Source organism: Calidris pugnax, unplaced genomic scaffold (genome assembly GCF_001431845.1).
Source record: "Calidris pugnax isolate Ruff unplaced genomic scaffold, ASM143184v1 scaffold147, whole genome shotgun sequence".
Taxonomy (NCBI): domain Eukaryota; kingdom Metazoa; phylum Chordata; class Aves; order Charadriiformes; family Scolopacidae; genus Calidris; species Calidris pugnax.
This window is the reverse complement of record NW_015092359.1, coordinates 6,178,381-6,195,590: the sequence shown is the minus strand read 5'-3', so window position 1 is coordinate 6,195,590 and position 17,210 is coordinate 6,178,381. Positions and strand designations below refer to the sequence as shown.

Below are 17,210 nucleotides of genomic sequence, written 5' to 3'. Positions count from 1 at the left end.
GGGGGTCACGCTGGGGCAGCGAGCGAAGAAATGCCGTGACGAGAAGCGATGAGGGCGAAATGAAAGGTCTTCTATGTTGCTGGGGGGGGGGGAAAAAAAAGCAATAGTGCAAGAAATCCCTGCAAGGGTTTTCTGTGAGCAGCAGGTGGAGAATTGGTGTGATTTTGTGCGGGTCCAGTGAACAGGTCCTGTTTTTTTCCCCGTGCAGGTGTGAGTGAACCGACGCTGTTCAGCTGCGAGGCTCACAACAGGAAGGGGCTGACTGCCTCCAGCCCGGGGCAGGTCAACGTGAAAGGTAGGAGGGAACACAATACTCACACTCACTGTACCTGTTGACTACCTGTGCCCAAGCAGGAGATTCCCCCGTCTCCACACTTCCTAACGCTCACTTTACACCAGCTGAAGGAGATGTTTGTAGGACTCACGTGCTTATTTTCCCTCGTTTTAAACCTATATTTAAAATCGAGCGGGATGCACGTAGCAGCGGTTCTGTCATCCCAGTGTTGCCGCCGTGGGAGGAAGCACCAAAAAACACATTTGAAAGCAGAACTGTCAGCCCCAGAGCAGGTTTCGGAAGGGCTGTATCACTCTCTTCCTTCCTTCGCAACCCGGGTGGTGCTCACAATTTTCCATAGGAAATGATGAAAATTCTTGACATTCCTGACGGAGGCCACTCCGGCAATGTGAGGAAGGTGTTCCCCAAAATATGTCATTGCCTCTAAGCAATAGAGTGCCGTTTCAGCTCACAAATATAGAACATGGTCAAAATAGTCCTGCAAATGAGTTTTTTCTGCTTCCCTGTCCAGTGGGCTGAAACATCCTCGGTGCACGTCTGGAGGATGCTGCTGTGGCTGTACCCAGGACAGTGCCTGGGGCTCACACACAGTTGGACTGAGCCCCAGGAGCTGCCAGGGGGAAGCCAGATGTACCATGTTTATGATTAGGCCTCCAGCTGACTGCCCTTGGCTTTTCCCTGCAGGAATACCATCCCCACCTGCCAGCCTGCGTGTCCTCAATAGAACAGGTCACAGTATTGCGGTGTCCTGGGTGCCAGGCTTCGATGCCTTCTCTGCCTTGAACAGCTGCAGTGTCCAGGTAAACATCCATCACCCCCCCTTTGCCCCTGCAACCCCCCTCGCACAGACACAGGTGGAAATCAGTGTTGTTTGGCATGAACCACGTGGATTTCACCAGGCTGTTGGTTTGGGCAAATTGAGTTGGATTTTCCCCACGGCATTGGAAGGGGAAGCTGTCATGCTGTCCCACCCGCACCCTGTGGTCTGGGTGGCCAGGCAAGTTGTGAGGCATGGTGTTGAGGAGTCCAAGTTGAGCAGTGAGCAGAGTCCCCACATGCTGGGACCTGGGGCAGCTGGAGCACCACCGAGGTGGTCAGGAGGCTTGGAAGGAGCTGCTGGAGACCAGTGTGGCAGCTTTGCTCTGCCTGCTGCAAGAGGAGTTGGTGGAAGGGATCTCACAGAGAGATGGGCACAGGCTTTTGTCCTGAGAGAGGGGTGGTTGAGTGGGGAAGAAACAAGGGGCAATAGGAACGGGCAACCCATCTGGGCTCAGCCCTGTGAAGTGTGCAGGAGCAAGCTGCAAGAATCTCCCCTCGGGCGAGACAGTGAGGGTGTCATGACTCTTCATGGAGAGGTGCCCAGAACTGCTCCACGTAGCACTTTGGGGGACTTTGTGAGCTTTGAGTTGCTGCAGGCACATGCTTGTCCCTACTTATACCTCCTGGTCAAACGCTTCCCAACCAAGCATACTTCCTGCTGGGGTTTGGAGGTGGAGGTTTCTCTTGGCTCTTCACGCCTTGGAAGCACTGGGAAGGAGCTGAGGGATTGCCTATCTCCTGGACAAGTCAGGGAACACCATCTCCATCGGTACAGCCCTGCAAATAGGTTCCAACTGCTCTTTCTGTTTGCCATTGCTGGGTTCCACAGTTCAAGCCCAGTGTTTACTCTCTCATGGATAGTTTTTTTTTTTACTGGCTAATCTACACTGCAGCTGAGATAACACGTGGAGAGAGGTGATGTTTGAAGCCAGGTAAAAGTGAAAGGAATTGCAGGGAGGAAAGGTACCAGAGCTAATATTAGCACCACATCCACTGCTGCCTTCCAGTTGGAGCTCAGGAAGTGGGGTGGAGAGCCAAGGAATTTCCTATGACTTAACGTTCACAGCCTGTCATTAGGAAATAGCCTTTCGAATTGGAAAACAAGACCTGATTTCTGGCAAAAACACAGCTGTGACTAAGCCTTTTTTCTCCTGTCCCCTTTGATAATTCTCTTGCTTGGGTAGCATGGCCTACCAGCCAAGTGACTCATTTCTGACCATGCTGGTGCTTAAAAGGGAATTGCACCTGGCAATTTCAAGCTGCTTCAATTTGCAAAAAGCCTAATTTTTCAAAAATACATTAGTCCAATGGATTCCCTCCAGAAGATGAGTTGAGCATTGAGATAGCTGAGGTGTGCTCAGGAGAACAGCCAGTCCCAGTAGTGCTTTCAGAAGTGGCTTGCATGTTCATCTGATTGCTGCTCACCTCCCTCAAAGCATCTAGCAGTGGCTTGGGGATCTTCTCAGCTTTAGGAGTCTGGAGGCTGTTCTCTTTCTTTTTTGCCAGTGTTGATGTTGAGACCATGCTGTGCACCCTGAGCTACCCAAAGGGTATGGTTGTTCCTCAAGCAGAAGGGCAGCTCTCCTGCCACCCCCAAATCGTGCATGGAGGCTTCTTAGAGGACTTGTATGACTTTCTGATTGTGGTTCACGCTGAAACACGTCCTGTGGGTTGTCTTCCAAGTCAACTGTCTCACTTGTGCTGGTGTCCCTCATTCTTGCTCTTCCCTCTTTCCTCTCACCGTCCTGGCTCTGGCCGCTGGTTCATGGTGCTTCCCAGGAAATGAGAGGCTTTCTGGAGAGCTGCAAGGACTGTGTGGGCAGCTACATGGGCACTCAACAGCCACCCCTCTGGGGAGAGAGCAAGTTCTCTTTGTGTAAAATATGTGACTTGTTTTTAGTACGTTTAATTCATCCATCCTGCAAAATGTGACAATGGAGTCTGACGGAGTCTGTGATTAGTCCTGTGATATCTGATGGTGGTAGGTCCCACAGTCTAATGATGTGTTGCATGAAAAAGGACTTCCCTTTTGTTTATTTGGGACTTGTTGCCTGGAAATGTTATTGGGTGCTTCTCTTGCTCCATGTCCCTCTCTCCTCCTTTCCAAAGTGATGGTGATTTCACACATCTCTGCCACGTCCCCACTCCAGCTCTTTCTCTGCATGCCTTGGAGCCCTCACCCCAGGCCCCATGAAGGGCCTGCCGTCAGCTTTCTGCTCAGCAGAGATGAGCCATCGTGCAGGAACAAGGTCCTGCTGGCGTTTGGATGGGAGGCAGAGCTCTGGATCCTGTTTACAGATGTGAAATTCCTGCCGTGCGTCTCACCCCGCAGGTTGTTGCTGACTAATCCCTGTTTGTGGACTGCTTTTTTTTTCCATTAAGGTCGAGGAAGCCGTTCCACGAAGCAACATCTCGCTTCTGCTCTTCAACACCTCGGTGCCTCCCCACGTGTATCACATCCAGCAGCTGGGGCCCATGGCCGACTATAACATCCGCGTTTCCTGCAGGAATGAGGTGGGCTGGTCGGCGTTTAGCCCCTGGATAATCGCCAGCACCACCGAGGGAGGTAGGAAACGAGCAGCCAAGACTGAGAAGGGTTTCCCTGCCGCGGTCAGGCAGCCGTGCTTTGGGCAGGACTCTCGGGGGGAGATGCTCATCTGGAGCCGTGGTCGCTTACGGGGTGGGCCATTTGGACTCTGGTGACTGGGGAAAGGAAATTTACCCAAGGGTGGTCACCTGCTGGAAATATTAAAGGCTGTGGGAAATGCTGTGTGCTCTCTGGGTGAGCTGCAGCTCGTTTTCCATCAGCCTGCTGTGTCCCTGCACCCATCCACCCCCCTCCCCTCACCTTATTTCTCTCGGATTCCTGCAGCTCCGACAACCCCACCACTCAACGTCACGGTGTCGTTCAACGAATCCAGCTCCTCCCTGGAGATCCGATGGATGAAGCCGCCCCTGAGGAGGATCCATGGGGAATTACAGGGCTATCACATCTGGTACAGGTGGCAGAACTCCAAGGGGCTGGTAAGTCACTGGTGGATGGGGAAGAATGGCTAGAGCCTAGAAAAAATCCCATCAGGCATAAAGCAGGGATGTCCAGTTTGGTCTTGGTGCTTCCATACGTCCTTTCTGAGCTTAGTTGCCTGCTGTCTTGTGCTTTTGTCTGGGCTTCTTTAATACAAGTGGTCTCTCTCCTGTGTGTTTATGTAACTCATGGTAATGCCCTAAGTCATTAATATGGGGAAGAAGCCCATATTAATGGGAGACAAGGGCTACCATGGCTCCTATTCTCTAAAACAGAAGTGAGATGCTCTTCCTGATGTTGACAATCTTTGGCACAGCCTTTGGAGTGGCAGTCAAGGTTTGGCAGCATCTCTTGGTACTTTCAGCAATGGAGTGAATTGTAAGATGTTCGGGAGAATTTCTTTCCTGGGTTTTGGATCGTTCCTTACTCAAATGGGATTTATTTCATGCATGAACTCACCTGCAAACCCATGGCACAGAGTTTCATAGCTCAGGGGACATTTTGGGATGGGGGGCCTGTCCACAAGCGTATGAAGTCATCTGGCACAACCTTGCTTGCCTTTCCCAGGATCTGGGAAGTAGCCTTCAGGAATTTGCTAGGGCAAGGTTGGCTTGACTTCTCAGGCAGTCCTGGCTCATCTCAGCTCCTGGGCAGAAGAGCATCCTGTCCGGGCTCTGCCAGAGGTTGAGGAGCCTCTGGATAATTGCAGAGATGTATCCAGCCATCGCCTCTGCGCTGTGGTTTGGTCTTCATCCATCCCAGGCTGAAAGCACAGAGAGGCACCGATGGCCTGAACCCAGGGTGGAAAAAGTGACTCACACGCTATTTTTTGTAGGATGCTGCATTTTCTGTTCTCCTTTTGTGCCTCTGAAAAAGAGTATGCATAGATCCAAACTGAATGAACTCAAGGAAACAATATTATGGTCTTGTGACTTGCATAGGAAAAAAAAAATGCTGACATATTTGTTCTCTCAAGCAGAAGGCAAAAAACAGGACTTGCCCTTTAAGCCCTGGGAGACTATCTTTTGTTGTTGTTGTCGTCGTTGTTGTTTTTTATATATTTCCCCAATCAAATGCTTAGGGGGTGAAATTTCTGCTTGGGTTCCTGGTCAATAGCTGTTGTCATTAACACTGGCTTTCAAAAAGCCCATCTAGTGGGGAGCAAGATCAGGAGGGAGGCAGCTTGTGCGAAGGACCTTGGCTCTTTGCAGACCAAAGGAAGCAGTCGTGGTGGTGTCTGTCCATCAGTTTGTTGCTGATTTGTTTCGTCAGCCCCCAGGTTTATGGGCAGCAAAAATGTGTGTCAGGGCCAGCTGAGGGCAGGGGCCAGCACGTCTTTTTGTAAGGGCTGTTGCAGAATGAGGAGGCACGGGAGCAGCTGGAACCTGAGCCATCACCTTTCTGCAGAGCACCGGGGGCTGCCGTGGGGTCTGGTTCTCCCACGCAGCCCCAAGGGTCTCCTGAACTGATGGACAGACAGCCTGAAGCTCAAGAGCAACGTGCTGGCTGTCCAGGGGAGCTCTGATTTCTCAGAAATACACCCTCTGAGTTTTGGCCCTTCACAGGCTAAAATGTGAAATGCCCCAAAATAACCTTTGGTTTAACAATCCAATAAAGGCGGGGGGTCCTGTATTTCTGTACCAGCAGGGCCACCTGCAGGCCTCTTCTTTCTCCACAAGCAGCTTAAAAGCTATTTTAAAAACTTCAAAGAAGTTACTTTATTTTGTTCTTAAACCAGTAGTTCTTGTTTGAGCCAAAGCTGCCGGAGCTGCGACGGGAAGGAATTCCTCAACTACCGCAAGACTCATAAAAAAACATTAACATTGTGAGTTCTGTCCTGCCAGAAGAGCTGTCTGCTTTGCCAGCACGCTCATGCTCTCCACGGTCTGTTTGATAGATGACACACAGTTTGACAGAGGGCTCTGTCCTCAGATGACCCAGCAGAGCCATGTGTGATACGAAAGGGTCCTGGGGCATTTTCGGGCTGCTGGTGGGGAAAGGATCTCAGGTGCATTTCTCCTGAAGGATGCTGTGAGTGTGAGGTGGAGGAAAGCAGGAGTGTGGAGCGGAGGCAGCAGCTCACACTGATGGCACAGACACGCTCCTGGGGCTGGGGCCACGTTTCACATCCATTTCTGTGGCTTTTTTATGACTGTGAACAGAAACTGGTTCCCTCTGAGCAGCTCTGATTTCCTCCTCCTTGCCCACCGAGCCCCCTCGGCTGCTGCTCTTGCTCGGCCACGTGAGGTTCAGCCAGGGTAAGGAGCTGGGCTCTGCTGGCCACAGCAGCCCACCAGATGTTTTGGATGCCACTGGCCAGCTGTTTTGCAGCTGGGGGTTGGCGGAGAGCAGCAGCAGCACTTTCTCAGCTGAAGAAGACCAGGAAACGACAGGGGAATTTGCAGGGAAAGATTCACTTGTGTTTTTACCAAGGGAAAAAGGTCTGTGCCATGGGGCATGCTGACTCCTGCCTTGTTACCAGGCAAGGAAACACGCCTTAAAACTGGAAATATTATTAGCTTGACGCAAAACCACACTCGGTAATATCTGCCCTAAGATCTGCTTTCTGTGGCAGGGCACTTGAATGATCAAATGAGGAGCACTGTGGCTGAAAGCAGCCAGAGATGCCCTGCAGAGGAGCAGTGGTGGCAAGTGCCAAGGCTGGCACGAGCACTGCCATCCCTGACTGGCAGCAGAGAGGGGTGCCAGCCTCCACTGGCAAAGCTGGGGGTCAAAACGCATGTTACCACCAGCGCATGAAATGCCTGTCCCCCTTCCCTGTGAGATCGCTTTCCTGCCTCTTTTCCAGCTCAGGCTGCTGGTCATGCTGCTGCTGCCAAGCAAAGAGACTCCACCACCTCTCTGGGCAGCCTGTTCCAGGGCTCTGCCACCCTCAAAGTAAAAAGGTTCCTCCTCATGCTTAGATGGAACTTCTTATATTCAAGTTTGTGCCCATTTCCTCTTGTCCTATCACTGGGCACCATTGAAAAAGGACTGGCCCCATCCTCCTGACACCCACCATTTAAGTATTTCAGACATTGATCAGATCCCCCCTGAGTCTTCTCCTCTCCAATCTAAAAAGACCCAGGTCCCTCGGCCTTTCCTCATCAGAGAGATGTTCTAGTCCCCTCATCATCTTTGCAGCCCTTTGCTGTACCCTCCCCAGCAGTTCCCTGTTCCTGCTTTAGCAGGGGAGTTGGACCAGATGATCTCTAGAGGTCCCTTCCAACTCTGACAGTTCCAAGAGCTCCAGCAGCACGAGGTCTGAATGGGAAGCACCCCCCAGCCCCTCTCCAGATTCCACCCTGCTCTTGTAGCCAGGGCTGTTCTTCTCCGTAACGCAGCTTGATGCTACGTTTCCTCTGGATTTGTTGAAAGCAAAGCAACGCAGACGTTTGACAAGGGGATCTCAATAAATCTCCAGGTTTCCGTCCTGCTGCGGGGACGGGACGCTGTCTCCCCGAGCCCAGCCTTCCCTTCCCTTCCTCTCTCCAGCAGAACGTCTCCGCCGAAGCCCGGCAGAACGCCAGCGTGGCCATCCTGCCCGTGGTGGCCACCAACGCCACCTGCTCCGTCCGCGTGGCTGCTGTCACCAAGGGGGGAGTGGGACCTTTCAGCAGCCCAGTGGAGGTCTTCATCCCTGGCGGTGGTAAGGAGATGCCCGTCCCTGCCCGTGCAGCGTGCGTGCAGGGGTGGGTGGTGAGGAAGTGGGCAGGATGTGCTTTGCTTGCCCAGCCAAGGCCATTTGGCATCCCTCCAGCCTCTCTCGGATGCTTTCCCTGTCGGCCAGGCTATGGGCCAAGAATCTGGGACCTTCAGCATGCCTTGGTAGCCAGGAGAGACTTCCTCTCTGCATGCAACCTTGATCCTCGTGCCCTCTTCTCCCGTCTAACCCTTTGGGCTTTACTGGGTTTGGTTTCAGCCCCTGGGCAATCCTTCCCCAGTCCCTGGGTGCTGCAGGCTGACCCTTTCACTGCCTCCATTAATGGGATATTTTCTTAGGATTAATAACCTCCGCCCCCTCTTCGACTCCAGCCTCTGGGAACGCGGACTCCTTTGTCATAGCCCTGGGCTTTATCTGTGGGACAATTGCTGTGGGGCTGATCCTCTGCTTGACTGTGGTCATCCAGAAAAGATGCGTGGAAACAAAATACGGGTAAGCCAAAGGGAAAACAGCTTGCAGAGGTGGCCTCAGCTGGCCAGGTGGCAAGTGTGTGGGGCACAGACAGGCAGGGTGGGTGGCCAGCTGGACCCATGCTGGCCCATGGTGGCCAGCAGCCCATGCTGGATGTGGGTGGAAGACTTCTGCCTCCAGTACTGACGTCATTCCCACAAATGGCATTTTTGATGCCCACGGTGAGAGACTGAGTATATTTTTACTGCAGCGAGGGTACTTCCCCCTCTCTTCTTCAGCTCAGCACTTCACCTTTCACTCACTTTTCCTATTTTTTAAGGGAAGTAAGCTTGTGCAACTTGGTTTGGGAGGGTGGCCTTGGCATTTTGACACAGAGGTGAGAGAGCAGATGTGTATAATATCCTGTTTCCTGTGGCCTGGAGAAACCCCTCCTGCCCCATCACATGCCAAGATCTGTCTGGGTCCAATGCCTAAGTGTGGCACCAGCCCCGTCGGGCAGAGAGACTGCCACCGGGCTGCATAAGTGGTGTTTTAGTGATGTGGACAAAGGACTGTTTTCTGCTACGATGAGCCGATGCTACTCACTCAGCCTTGTGACTTTCTTCAGTGGCATTTAGCTGCCCTGTGCTACTGTTTCCATCAAACAATTGTGGTGGGAGCTGCTTTTCTTTAAAGCGCTACCACTTGGATGTCTCCTGCCAAACGGGAAATGTGACACAATTAACTCCTTTGGAAGAGCATCATTTCAGCAAGGGAGATTGCTGAGCTTGTAAAGGAATCCCACCTGCTCTCATCTCCCATGGCATCACCTCCATCCCAGTCTGGAAACTGGTAGTACGTTAGGAACCCTTTCCTAACTGGTGTAGCACTGTTGCTCTGCCCTTGCAATGGTAGCTCCTTGGGAGCTCTTGAGCCTCTGCTGTGCTTTTGTTTCCCAGAGCTGGACCTCTGCACGGTCCCATACTCGAGGGGTTGCACAGCATCTCCCAGCAGCATCCCCATCACCACTGTTTTGGGGCCATGGTGTGGAGCTCCCTTTAGTGTCTTTTTGGCTAAAGGGTAGGGGTTGCCCATGCTAACGGAGAGCATTGTCAGGCTGGAGTTGTGCATCAGGCGAGAGAAGAGATCCCTTTAGGAGCTGGTAGATCTGGGCACCATAATTCTACCAGTACAGGCTGCGCTCTGAGTAGGAAATGAGTATCCCATTTCCTCCCCCAAAACAACCTCCGTGACTCAGTCCTTGACAGATCAGCCTTGTTTATCAAGTGGCTGTTTTGCTTAGACCTTGTAAGCAATGGCACTGATCCAGCAAGAGGGAAATGAAAAAAGCTTAGGGTGAACCTACGTTTCCTTCTTCACTACTGATACCCCTGGCAGGGCTGTGGTTGCCCACCCCTGCAGTGGTTGTTCCTATATGGGAGGAGAAGCAGCCACATGTGGCCCAGCATGGTCTGTTTCTGTCCCTCCAGGAATGCTTTCAGCAGAAACGACTCGGAGCTGGCAGTGAACTACACGGCCAAGAAGTCCTACTGCCGGAGAGCTGTTGAACTTACACGTAAGTCTATTTTTTTTTTTCCTCTGCAAGGAGGTTGTCACAGCAGTGATTTGTCTGCAGGCTGGAGGTGACCTGAGCTTCTCTTCCCCTCTCCCACAGTCAGCAGCCTGGGCGTCAGCAGCGAGCTCCAGCAGAAGCTGCAGGATGTTGTCATAGACAGGAATGCTCTCAGCCTGGGGAAGGTCCTAGGAGAGGGTGAGTGCTGGGTCTGGACACCTGGGGATGGACATAAGGGGTAGGGGCTGCCACTGTTACCTACATCATCCCCCAGCTCCAGGCCCAGGGGATGTGGTGGGTCAGAATGACCAAGACCCAGGACCCCTGGGTCTGTGTCCTCCTTCTGCCACTGATGAGACACAAGCCTCCCTGTCGTAGACTTTTGGGGACAACGTCTCTGTTTTAGAGCATTTCAGATCCTCAGTGACACAGTGGTGTCCTGAAAGGCGGTGCTCCGTGCTGCGGGTAACGTACTTGTTCTGTTCCACAATATAGACCAAACATTTTACAGTGAGGATCCATTCCACACTGATTTGGGCATTTCACATCAGCTGGGAAGACCTATTCACTAGTGTGAAATAGTTTCATCAGTATTAGCATTTATGCTTAGTAAGGTATAAACATTAAATGTATGACACATTTTCAAATCAAGATATTGCAAGAAAGAATGTTTACAAAATAAAGATGATAAATATTAATGTAAGGAATAGATGTATACTCATTAGATGCATACCTGCACACTGGCTGCTACAACTGGAGACCCTGAGGCAGAAGATGGTCTGTGTGGAGTTGACAATTGTTTAGTAGCACCCTGTGTTCCACTTCCTGCTCCCCCAGACAGACTAGTCCTACTAGCTCCACTTGAGTTAAGGTTACTGCCTCTGCTGGCAGGTACATTCATTCCAACTCCACACAAATTGTTTTTACCAACAGTTCCAGAAGGAGAAGAGTTGGGCAATTTTGAAGAAGCCTGAGGGTTCTTTGCAGGCTGAAGGCCTGAGGTGCGATTAGAGGGCAGCAAATTCATTGTGGGAGACTGCCTGCTGATATTTACACCACTGGTCTGTTTATGAAGGGGGTTGTTGCTGGAGTGACTACTCTGGGAAACTAGTGCACTTGAACTGGAAGAACTGGGTGTTGTTGCAGGCCTGGGGGATGAGGTGGACTGTGCCTGTTTTGGGGACAAACCTGCCTTTGTTTTTCAAGAACACCAAGAGGACTTGGTTGTACTCTTGCTTCTTGCCTTTGTAAGGTGGCGGCAGTGGAATCCAGCTCCACAAAAGCTTGTGGAGTTCTCACCTTCCCTTCTCCAGGCTGAACAAGCCCAAGTATCTCAGCTTCTCCTTTTACACCATCTCCTCTAGCCTCATCTCGGTGATCTCCCCTGGGCTTGCTCCAACACATCATTGCCTTTCTCCTACTGAGGAGCCCCAAATGGGACACAGTATCCAGATGTGGCCTCACCAGTGCCAAATTAATGGGAAGAGTAGCTTCTCCCGACCTGCTGGCTACACTCCTGCTAAAGCAGCCTGCTCTAGGTTGGCCTTTCTTGGCCCAAAGGCAACACTGCTGAGCCACAGTCAGCTTGGTCTATGCCCGAGTCCTTCTGTGCAGAGCTGTTTTCTAGCCAGAAGAATGTGATCTGAAGGCAGCTGGTGGGAAAGGCCACGAGGAAGGAATGTCTATTTGCAGACTGTACTCCAGAGACGTGGAAGGAGGAGGTGGGGGTGTGAGGGGTGCTACAGCAAAGCCCAGAGACAGTGCTTGGTGTTATTTCTAAAATAACTGGCCCCACATCTGCAGCTTCTGCAAGCTTGTGATTGGGTGCATTTTATGGTCCCAATGGGGATGAGAGAGTCCACGGTGGCTGCTGCTGCGGGCTCCTTGTGCTCTCTGAGGTTAGGGAGGCCACTAGGATGTCGGATCAAGCTAAATGTGCTTCCTAAAGGTCTTGCAGTGTCTAACCTGCCCCTTCCCTTCCCAGTTTGTGCCCCTGCAGACGCTGGTGAAGTTCATGGTCGATATCGCCCTGGGGATGGAGTATCTGAGCAGTCGGCAGTTTCTCCACAGGGATTTGGCAGCTCGAAACTGCATGTGAGTTTGTTTTCCTCTGCCCCGTCCTGGATGGATGGACACCAGTGGAAGCCCTGTGGTTTTACAGCACAATTTGGCTTCCTTCAATCAAACCTCCTTCCGTCTTGAGAAACATGGAAACATAGAACCATAGAATGGTTCGGGTTGGAAGGCACCTCAAAGATCATCCAGTTCCAACCCCCCTGCCCTGGGCAGGGACACCTCCCACCAGACCAGGTTGCTCCAAGCCCCATCCAGCCTGGCCTTGAACCCCTCCAGGGATGGGGCATCTACAGCTTCTCTGGGCAACCTGTTCCAGTGTCTCACCACCCTCATAGTAAAAAATTTCTTCCTGAGATCTAATCTGAATCTTTTTTCTTCCAATTTAAAACCGTTTCCCCTTGTCCTATCATTACACCTCCTGGCAAAGAGTCCCTCCCCAGCTCTTCTATAGGCACCCTTCAGGTATTGAAAGGCCGCTATAAGGTCTCCCTGGAGCCTCCTCTTCTCCAGGCTGAACAACCCCAGCTCCCTCAGCCTGTCTTCATAGCAGAGGTGCTCCAGCCAGTCCATGAAAAGAGCTCAGCCTCGGGTTTTTGCTTCAGAAGTTGGCACACCAAACGTTTCTGTCTTACCATCCCTGTTTCCACCCGACAGGTTACGGGACGACATGACGGTGTGCGTGGCGGACTTCGGTTTGTCCAAGAAGATTTACAGCGGGGATTACTACCGCCAGGGCCGAATAGCAAAAATGCCAGTGAAATGGATTGCCATTGAGTCCCTGGCTGACCGTGTCTACACCACCAAGAGCGATGTGGTAGGTCCACAGGGCTGGGTAGCCAGGTGGCAGGAGGCAAGAGCTGGGGACCCAGCCCTGGGTTGAGTCGTCTGCCCTCGCTGCGCCTCATTTTGTGCCCTGGAGTGCAAGGCTGGAGGAGCAGGAGGCTGTCTGTCACAGGACAGGCTGACCTTTTGCTGCCTGCCCAGTGTCCTGGAGTAGGTTTGTTGAGCGAGCTGCTTGCCTCTTCTATGGCATTGCTTATTATTTCCAATTTGGGGGGAGGGCAGGACTGGTGCCACAACTCTTAGCATTGTGTGAGGGCCCACTGGACGCTGGGCAGTGACCTTTCCCCGTGAAAAGCCTCATTCATTCCCCCTGGAAATGTCCTTTCAGTGTGCTTTCCCTTTGTCCTGGCAGTGGGCATTCGGCGTTACCATGTGGGAGATAGCGACCCGGGGGATGACGCCGTACCCAGGAGTGCAGAACCACGAGATCTACGAGTACCTCTTCCACGGGCAGCGCCTGAAAAAGCCCGAGGGTTGCTTGGATGAGCTGTGAGTATTGCTGGTGTTGCTTTTTCTTTGTTGGTGTTGCTTTTTCTTTGTTGGTGTTGCTTTTTCTTTGTTGGTGTTGCTTTTTGTTTGTTGTGCGGGTGTCTATTTTTGTCAAAGTGAGGTTGACGGTTGGACAAGATGATTTTGAAGGTCCCTTCCAACCTAGAAGATTCTGTGATTCTGTTGTAACCCTGTTCCTGGGCTGTGGCACAGCCTCTTTGCCCTCTCTCTGCCTGCAAACGACCTGTGCCTCTCTTGACCCTGGCCGAGGTGGATCCTGGGGGGTGCTCTTTGGGCTTTGTGGCTCTTGGTTGCTGATGTCCTTTCTTTTAGGACACAACAACTGCTCATGCTGTGGATTCGTGGCTTAGTGCTGAGTGGGGCTGAGAGCCTGCAAGGCTCTGCATGATGGTGCAATTAAAGGCTGTGCCAGCATGGCCACGCTCCCACCTAGCTCCAAACCTGCTTCTCCAAGTGGAGTAAGACAGGTCTGTACCACAGAGGGAGTCACCTTCCACCTCACCCCCTCCGTTTCTCCCACAGTCCCCAGAAATAACAGTTACTAAAGACTGATTAAAAAAAAAAAAAAAAAAAGCAAGGATTGCAAGTATTTAACCTTTTCTTCCTTGTGGGGTTGGCAGGTGGCACATGCAGGTTTGCTCTCAGAAGAAAGCTGGCCAGAATAATGGAGTGGGTCAAATTGTAAACAAAAGTGCCACATAATGAAAAATTTCAAATCCTTTAATATTTGCATCATCTCTCGAGTTTTGACGTGCCTAACAAAAGCCAGATCCCACAGCAGCGTATCACCCCGGGAGGAAAAAAGCATCTTTTTAACTGGAGGCAAACAGAAACCTCAGCAAATGTCCTGGGAGAAGTTGTGGGTCTGGCACGGAGGGCTTATGAGTTGGGCTGTTGGCACCTGGCGGTGTGGGGCAGGTGGAAAGTGCTGAGGTCACCTTGGTGGTCCTGGGAGGACAGGAGCAGTGCCCTCTGCACTTTGCGGTGGAGGAATCGGGCATTTTAGTATTTTATTTTATTTATTTCCTTTTTAGCCTGAAGGTCTTGGCTGGTGATGCTCTCCTCTGCCCCACAAAACACCCTCTTTGTTACTCAGGGCCCTTCAGGGCCTAAAATCTATTAATCTGAACAGGAAATATGGAAACCTCAAAACTGCATTTCTGAGCAGCTCAGCAAAGGTTTTTCTCCTGGGTTTTTCTCCGGTGCTATTACAGTTGAAAATGTTTAACTCCCCCATGGCTAAGAGCTGCAAATACAGACCCAGTTACCCTGGCAAAGCTGCTCTGAGTGGCACAAGGTTCCTACAAGGCCCCTCTCCAGTGAAGGGAGGTCCCTGAAGGAAGCAGCAAAGGAACCTTTTATCAGATCCAGCCTGCTGGAGGGCAGAGGAGGCTGCGTGTGCCCAGCAGTGATGTCCCTGCAGGGGGACGCTGGGCATTTCCAGTGTGCCTGCGAGCAGGCACCTGCAGGAAGGACTTGGTGGAGAAGAACTGGGATGTTGCTGGGGGGCGATCAAAGGGCTGGCTCTGCCCGGCCCTCAGTGAGTGCCAGGCATTGGAACAGACAAATAACAGCAGCTTGGGCTGATCAGTCGCAAACAGCCTGAGGAGGGGAGTTGGTTTTGCTTTGTTTTAATGCAAAGCAGCTCAGGGCTTGCCCAGTTTTGGAGAGGAGCAGGGAAGTCCAGTTTTGGGCCCCCTACCATAAAAAAGACATTGAGGTGCTGGAGCGGGTCCAGAGAAGGGCGACAAAGATGGTGAGGGGTCTGGAGAATAAGTCTTGTGAGGAGAGGCTGAGGGAGCTGGGGGTGTTCAGCCTGGAGAAGAGGAGGCTGAGGGGAGACCTTATTGCTCTCTCCAACTCCCTGAAAGGAGGGTGTAGAGAGGTGGGGGTTGGTCTCTTCTCAAGTCACAGGCGACAGGACGAGAGGAAATGGCCTCAAGTTGCGCCAGGGGAGGTTCAGGCTGGATATTGGGAAAAATTTTTTCACGGAAAGGGTTATCAGGCATTGGAATGGGCTGCCCAGGGAGGTGGTTGAGGCCCCATCCCTGGAGGTGTTCAAAAGCCGGGTTGATGTAGTGCTGGGAGGTCTGGTTTAGTGATGATGTTCCTTGTTTGTTGTGTGGGTGTCTATTTTTGTCAGTTAGGTTGACGGTTGGACAAGATGATCTTTAAGGTCCCTTCCAACCTAGAAGATTCTGTGATTCTGTGAATTAGCCCCTGTACATCCTGTAGCCCAGCACCTGGGAACATCCTCTGTGATAACCAGGCTCCTGTCTCCATTTCCAGGTATGAAATAATGTCTGCGTGCTGGAGAGCCAACCCTGCTGCCCGCCCGACCTTCTCACAGCTGAAGGTTCATCTGGAGAAGCTGCTGGAAAACCTGCCCACCGTCAGGGGCTCCGGGGACGTCATCTACATCAACACCAGCCTGCCCGAGGAGAGCCCAGACTCCACACAGGATTCGGGCTTCCCCCAAGGGGACTCTGATTTGGACCCTGGAGATGTTGCTGAGCCCTGCTCTCCTGGAGTGGAGGCAGCGCTGGTGGCTGTGGATGTCCACCACAACGAACAATGGGGGACGAGGTACGTCCTGGAGGAGCAGCTCGGTGGCCCCGTGGAGGAAGCCTACATCCCTCTGCTGCCCAGCAGGGTGGCCGGCGAGGGCTCAGGGTGGACCCAGGCCAGCACCTTGCCCAGTGGCAGCTCACTGGCCCCGGGGCTGCCCTGCACCCATGGCTGTGGGGAGGACTCCGAAGAAGTGCTGCTGTGAAAGGGGCAGCCTGTGCAGAGCGGGGTGTAAACGGGCTCGGGGAGAAGGACAGAGGGTGTATATTTTAATAAATGGTCGCCTGTTCACAGAATCACAGAATCTTCTAGGTTGGAAGGGACCTTGAAGATCATCTTGTCCAACCGTCAACCGAACTGACAAAAATAGACACCCACACAACAAACAAGGAGCATCATCACTAAACCAGACCTCCCAGCACTACATCAACCCGTCTTTTGAACACCTCCAGGGACGGTGCCTCAACCACCTCCCTGGGCAGCCCATTCCAAGGGCTGAGAACCCTTTCAGTGAAAAAAATTTTCCTAATATCCAGCCTGAGCTTTCTTCCCCCATGATTCTCACGGCAGAGCCTGGCCCTTCCCAGGAGCTCTTTCCCGGGCTGAAGTCATGGGGGGTTTGTAATTAAATGCTGTAATTATGTTTTCTGTATTAGGTATTTGAGCTCACGGGGAAGGGGCAGCTCCCAGCTCCCCCAGGGCCAGGGTGGTCAGTGCTGAGGTGTGGGGCACACAGCTGCCCTGTGCCAGCCCTCCTGGGGTCGGCTTCCCACCCTCCGGGCTGCGCCAGCACCAAAAGGCAAGGATGCATCTGGCCTTGTCTGGCCATTTTTTTTTTCCTTTTCTCACCATTTGCTGTGGCTGTTGTGATGGGCAGCCCCTGCTACGGAGCCCGCTGGGGGGTTTTGTGCTGTAAGACATCTCCATTGAAAAGTGGAGCCCGAGCAGGAGCAGCGGGTGCTTCGAAATCCCCCTTTTCCCAGACAGCAAATTTCCATGTGTCCCGGTTGTGTGCTGAGAAAACCATGGGTGCTGTTGGAAGGACGGGGAAACAGGAGGCTGTAAGGGGGTCCCGAGAGGGATGGAGCCACCCTGCGATGGCCTGGCCCTTAACAGTGGCCCCTTTTCCATTTTGGGGGGGTTTCTGCTCTTTCCATGCCAGAGGCTGCTGTACAGCACCCGGCTGCCCCGCCGTGCCCAGCAGATGGAGCCGGGACCCCGCGCACCGCCCCGGCTGCCTCCCGCCTCCCCCGCAGGGTGCTGGGGGTGGGAGGGGGTGCGGGGACCGGGGAGAGGGTGAGGAAGGGGTGCAGGGGCTGGAGAGGGGGTGCAGGGGTGGGAGTTGGGGTGCAGGGACTGGGGAGAGGTGCAAGGGGTGAGGAGAGGA

General features: G+C 52.7%; 1 protein-coding gene across 1 annotated transcript in view; it reads left to right on the top strand.

Annotated features, from left to right (window-relative positions):
• The window catches only part of MERTK (MER proto-oncogene, tyrosine kinase), a 25,862-nt gene extending 9,743 nt beyond the window's left edge, over nucleotides 1-16,119 (top strand). Inside the window, exons 7-19 of the mRNA XM_014962388.1 lie at nucleotides 209-295; nucleotides 980-1,095; nucleotides 3,497-3,680; nucleotides 3,987-4,138; nucleotides 7,635-7,788; nucleotides 8,142-8,295; nucleotides 9,744-9,829; nucleotides 9,929-10,064; nucleotides 11,475-11,547; nucleotides 11,811-11,920; nucleotides 12,557-12,716; nucleotides 13,098-13,234; nucleotides 15,545-16,119. Of these exons, the coding sequence (XP_014817874.1) occupies nucleotides 209-295; nucleotides 980-1,095; nucleotides 3,497-3,680; nucleotides 3,987-4,138; nucleotides 7,635-7,788; nucleotides 8,142-8,295; nucleotides 9,744-9,829; nucleotides 9,929-10,064; nucleotides 11,475-11,547; nucleotides 11,811-11,920; nucleotides 12,557-12,716; nucleotides 13,098-13,234; nucleotides 15,545-16,028 (2,033 nt within the window). The 3' untranslated portion in view covers nucleotides 16,029-16,119. The remainder of the gene's footprint in view (nucleotides 1-208; nucleotides 296-979; nucleotides 1,096-3,496; nucleotides 3,681-3,986; nucleotides 4,139-7,634; nucleotides 7,789-8,141; nucleotides 8,296-9,743; nucleotides 9,830-9,928; nucleotides 10,065-11,474; nucleotides 11,548-11,810; nucleotides 11,921-12,556; nucleotides 12,717-13,097; nucleotides 13,235-15,544) is intronic.
• The last annotated feature ends 1,091 nt before the right edge of the window (nucleotides 16,120-17,210 follow it).